Raw genomic sequence first — 4,168 nt, 5'->3', positions numbered from 1 at the left:
GTTTCTGCACACAGGACGCGGAAACGCTTGCCGCGCGGCAAAAGGCGACGCGGTAGCCAATCAACTTACAACTTTTCCATTAGAGCGAAAAATTGATTGGCTACCGCGTCGCCGTTTGCCGTGCGGCAAGCGTTTCCGGGTCCTATGCAGGGCTGTGTTCCGATTCCCCACCCGGGTGCACCCAGACACCCAGAGAGCGTTCAGATTCCTCCCAAGTGCTCTCACCGGACTCTCAAGTGTGTACAGATTGATGGTCAATGAACGAACGAATGAATGTTACATAATTTGTCGTATGTTTAATATGTTGTTATGTAAAGTGTTAAATCAATAAATGAAATGTGTGAAAATGGTTACAAATATATTTCATGAAGTTGGTAACAAAAAGGAGACTTCATTCAGCTACAGGAACGCCACACGGAGTTTGGCCGTCCCTCCTGCCGACCCTTAAACTCCGCCCATCACCCGCTCACCCGACTATCACCCATCGGCTGAAGAATCGGAACACAGCCCAGGGGGTCTGTTACGGTTTTTGAAACGAAGTGAAAATTACTAAAGTAAGGAAATTCACTAGAATATCTACAATTTCATTTGTCGAAATCTAGTAAATCTGTTCACTATTGTAATTTTCACCTCGTTTCAAAAACCGTAATTGGCCCCCATATCTTTAAAACGAAGTGAAAATGATAAAAGAGGACAGATTTACTAGATTTCGACAAATGAAATCGTAGATACTCTAGTGAATTTACTCACTTTTGTAATTTTTACATCGTTTTAAGATACACAATCAATCCCCTGATTAGTCATTCAAACTCTACTCAACAAGTATATAGCGTTTTCCAATGAACGGGCTAATCCAACTCGGATCAATTAATCACTATATTTTACTATGAATTCAAGCCTTTTATTGGCAGAGACGATGCAATGACGTCATTAATCACTCTCAAGCCGATTCTACAATGAGTCGTATGTCAATTTGCTTACGACTAACGACATACGACTCATTGTAGAACGGGCTTAAGAGCGATTAAATCTGCTACATTCGAAAACGTTAATAGTCTAGTTTACACCGATATATTTTAATACGTATTAAATACTATACTGGCCAATCACAGCCATTCCATTCTTTAAAGGAATAGCTATAATTGGCCAGTGTAGTACTTAGTACGTATTAGGGCCACCGTACAAGCTTTTCCATAACACGTTACGTTACGTTAAGTACTAACTGTAAACCTAAATTCCTACGTAACCTTAAACTTCAGTCAACGCACAAACAAAATTGTAACGTAGTATGCTTTTGTTACGTTACGATTTTCTCTGTGCGTTGACTGAAGTTTAAGATTACGTACGAGTTTAGGTTTAGAATAAGTACTTAACGTAACGTAATGCATTACGGAAAAGCTTGTGCGGTGGCCCTTAAAGTCATTGAACTCTATATATACTGGAATTAGCGATCCCATTGTTTGGCTGTCGCCACTATTTCGCCGAGAGAGAGGTGCGTTTGGATTTTGGTATCTCTTTCTAGTATTACCTAATTGGTCCATGACATGTCACGTGACATCATTATCAGTTACGTGATATGCCATGGACCATTTAGGGGCCCGTTTCACTTAATAACCGCACACTCACGGTATCATTTCATCTTTGTTGTTCACCGAAAGTTAAACAAAGACAGATGATGCTCGCGAGCGTTGCGGTCGTTAAGTGGAACGCGCCCTAAGTAATACTAGAAAGAGATACCAAAATTCAAACGCACCTCTCTCTCGGCGAAATAGTGGCGACAGCCAAACAATGGCCGCGTTCAGCAGAGAAAGTTCTCAGTTATCGTCTTGTCAACACTCGACGTTAATTCGTTGGTTCTAAAAGTAAGAACCAATCACATTCGATTGCTACTAAGTGGTTTTCTCTGCTGAACGCGGCCATTGGTTGCGTTCGGCAGAGACAGCGCCATAGACATAGTATATCTAGACCGAGCGTTTGCCTTTATTTAAGGAGTGGTGGCCGATGCCTAAGACATAGTATATCTAGACCGAGCGTTTGCCTTTATTTAAGGAGTGGGGGTAAAGATACACGTAGAAAAGGACATACTCTGTTTCGTGCCCCTTGCGTTCTCTCTCGCTCGCACGTAGCATGATGAAAGAGAGCGCTATGCTTTGTGCGAGCGAGAGAGAACGCAAGGGGCACGAAACAGAGTATGTCCTTTTCTACGTGGGCATCGGCCCCCACTCCTCAACACTCGGTCTAGATATACTATGTCTATGGACAGCGCTCAGTTATCGTCTTGTCAACACTCGACGTTGATCTGTTGGTTTTAAAAGTAAGAGCCAATCACATTCGATTGTAATTGAGCGCTTTTCTCTGCTGAACGCAACCAATGGGATCGCTCATTCTAGTATGTGTAGAGTTCGATTATTAAAGTATATCGGTGTAAACTAGGCCTATATTTTTGAACGCAGCCATACATACTAATCTTTCTACCTTCTACTTCTTTTTAAATGATAAAGAAAGAAAATAATAAATAAAGTTGGAGTTTTGTAAAATTGTAATATTTGAAGTTTTTTATTGTGAGCGCTATCCTTATTAAATAAATATATTTTCTTAACTTCCTTCACTTCTTGCATGTTTGCCAACTGTGAAGCTTTAGATATTTCATATCAATGATCGGGGAAGGACGGTGAGTCACTTAGAACATATATAAATGGAAGGGGAATGCCTTTGTTTCCCGATAGAAAAACATGTCGGAAGGAAGTAAGAAAGAAAATCATAGTTGCCTCTCTCTTGTGAGTAACTCTGCTCAAAAGTGCGCATGCGCGGCCATGTGTGTGTACACAAAAGTATGTATACTACAGATACGATGCTTGTTGTGTAGTTACTCCCAAGAGAGAGGCAACTACGATTTCTTTCTCACTTCCTTCCGACACTTTTCAGCCTGCTATTCCCCTTCCATTTATATATGTTCTAAGGTGAGTCAGTGTCAAAAGGACATCAAGATTTTTCGTCCATTATAATTGCTAAATTGTTGCAATTTACAATTATCGCAAAATGTTGCATGTAATAGCGAGACGAGTACGTTTACAGGTGTGTATTAGAAACAACTGACAATGAATTACATTTTGTTAGAACTGATTAATTTATTCAAATGAGAGTAACCTCTCTGTTTATATAAGCTTCAAAGTGCAAATTGTTATTTTCAGGCAATAACAATTGTTCCTTTACGAACGTACAGTGCAGAGGCTTCGAGTATTAATCAATATGCTGTGAATACTAATGTGCCAGGTCTCAGTGAAAATGTCGTCAAAGTACCAAACACACGTAAGATCAAAGATTGTTATCTGTCACAAAGTATTTGTGTGTGCTTTCATATTGAAAAATTCAACTTTCCAAACTAATATTTATATAGCTGTAGGACCTGGTGCCTCCAAAAATAAGGAGTACAAAAATCCCGAATATTTCTGTTATCATGTGGAGTCATTCGGAGAAGCTGAAGTAGAACTAGCAAAATATAGATTACCAGTACCATCTAATAAGAAACCGTTCCATAGGTAAATAAATCAAGAGAAAAAAAAATTTTACATGTAGCGAAATAAAAATAATTATATAAAATAACGAAAAAATAAGGTATAAAATGAGATGTGGTAATGACAGACGCTATGTACTCAAAATTGTATTATACACTACAAAAAAAAAAAAAAATAGATTTGATATATTACCCATCTATATGATTTACCTATTTCTTTTATTCTTGTAAGAGTACATATAATACCAATTACAAAATATATAGAAGGAGCGGAAAAGAGAGATATTCTTTCTCTATGCAGAGTTTTTAACGCGAATTATCCCTTCGTGAATGGTTTTAATAGGAACATCTTCGCGATTCAGCCGGTTGAGAATCACTGATTTATTTACGTAAGATTACGAACTCGTCCGAAGCGTGCAATCGGACTCGGCCGAAGCGTCTGCCTGTGATCCCTCCTTATCGTTAATCTCAGCTAGCTGTTTCGCGTAGAAACGGGCCGTCCATACGTGATACTTCGGTTCATGGTCCATGGACTCTATGGTATAATGAGCAATCTATATACAGATACCGGCGTCACGTAGCGATGTAGTGATCGCCAGGTGATATAAAGCGCTAGATCTGTGTTTTTGTCGCGCGGGAGCATCGTGACGTTAT

General features: G+C 39.4%; 2 protein-coding genes across 3 annotated transcripts in view; both read left to right on the top strand.

The window, feature by feature from the left end:
* Positions 1-2,856: 2,856 nt before the first annotated feature.
* Positions 2,857-3,690, top strand: LOC115233337. 2 transcript variants are annotated; one of them, XM_029803693.1, is made up of 3 exons: positions 2,857-3,075; positions 3,192-3,309; positions 3,404-3,690. In XM_029803693.1, the coding sequence occupies exons 1-3, from the start codon at positions 3,040-3,042 to the stop codon at positions 3,541-3,543; spliced, it is 294 nt and encodes a 97-aa protein (XP_029659553.1). In that variant the 5' UTR covers positions 2,857-3,039; the 3' UTR covers positions 3,544-3,690. The 2 variants fall into 2 exon arrangements, with proteins under 2 accessions (XP_029659553.1, XP_029659544.1); XM_029803684.1 differs by having other exon boundaries at positions 2,909-3,075; positions 3,398-3,690.
* A 117-nt stretch (positions 3,691-3,807) lies between these two features.
* Positions 3,808-4,168, top strand: part of LOC115233309 (farnesyl pyrophosphate synthase) — an 11,848-nt gene continuing 11,487 nt past the window's right edge. Inside the window, exon 1 of the mRNA XM_029803658.1 lies at positions 3,808-4,153. The gene's annotated coding sequence lies outside the window, so the exon portion shown is untranslated. The remainder of the gene's footprint in view (positions 4,154-4,168) is intronic.

The sequence above is a fragment of the Formica exsecta genome, unplaced genomic scaffold (assembly GCF_003651465.1).
Source record: "Formica exsecta isolate Colony F162 unplaced genomic scaffold, ASM365146v1 scaffold105, whole genome shotgun sequence".
NCBI classification, from domain to species: domain Eukaryota; kingdom Metazoa; phylum Arthropoda; class Insecta; order Hymenoptera; family Formicidae; genus Formica; species Formica exsecta.
This window is presented reverse-complemented; position numbering and strand designations above follow the sequence as displayed.

Excerpts from the sequence above, each read along its gene's own strand:
- LOC115233337 (XM_029803684.1), top strand. The coding sequence starts at position 3,040 with ATGTTGCATGTAATAGCGAGACGAGTACGTTTACAG. Across the intron at positions 3,076-3,191 it reads CGAGACGAGTACGTTTACAG|GCAATAACAATTGTTCCTTT; the intron begins GTGTGTATTAGA and ends TGTTATTTTCAG. Across the intron at positions 3,310-3,397 it reads CGTCAAAGTACCAAACACAC|CTGTAGGACCTGGTGCCTCC; the intron begins GTAAGATCAAAG and ends ATATTTATATAG.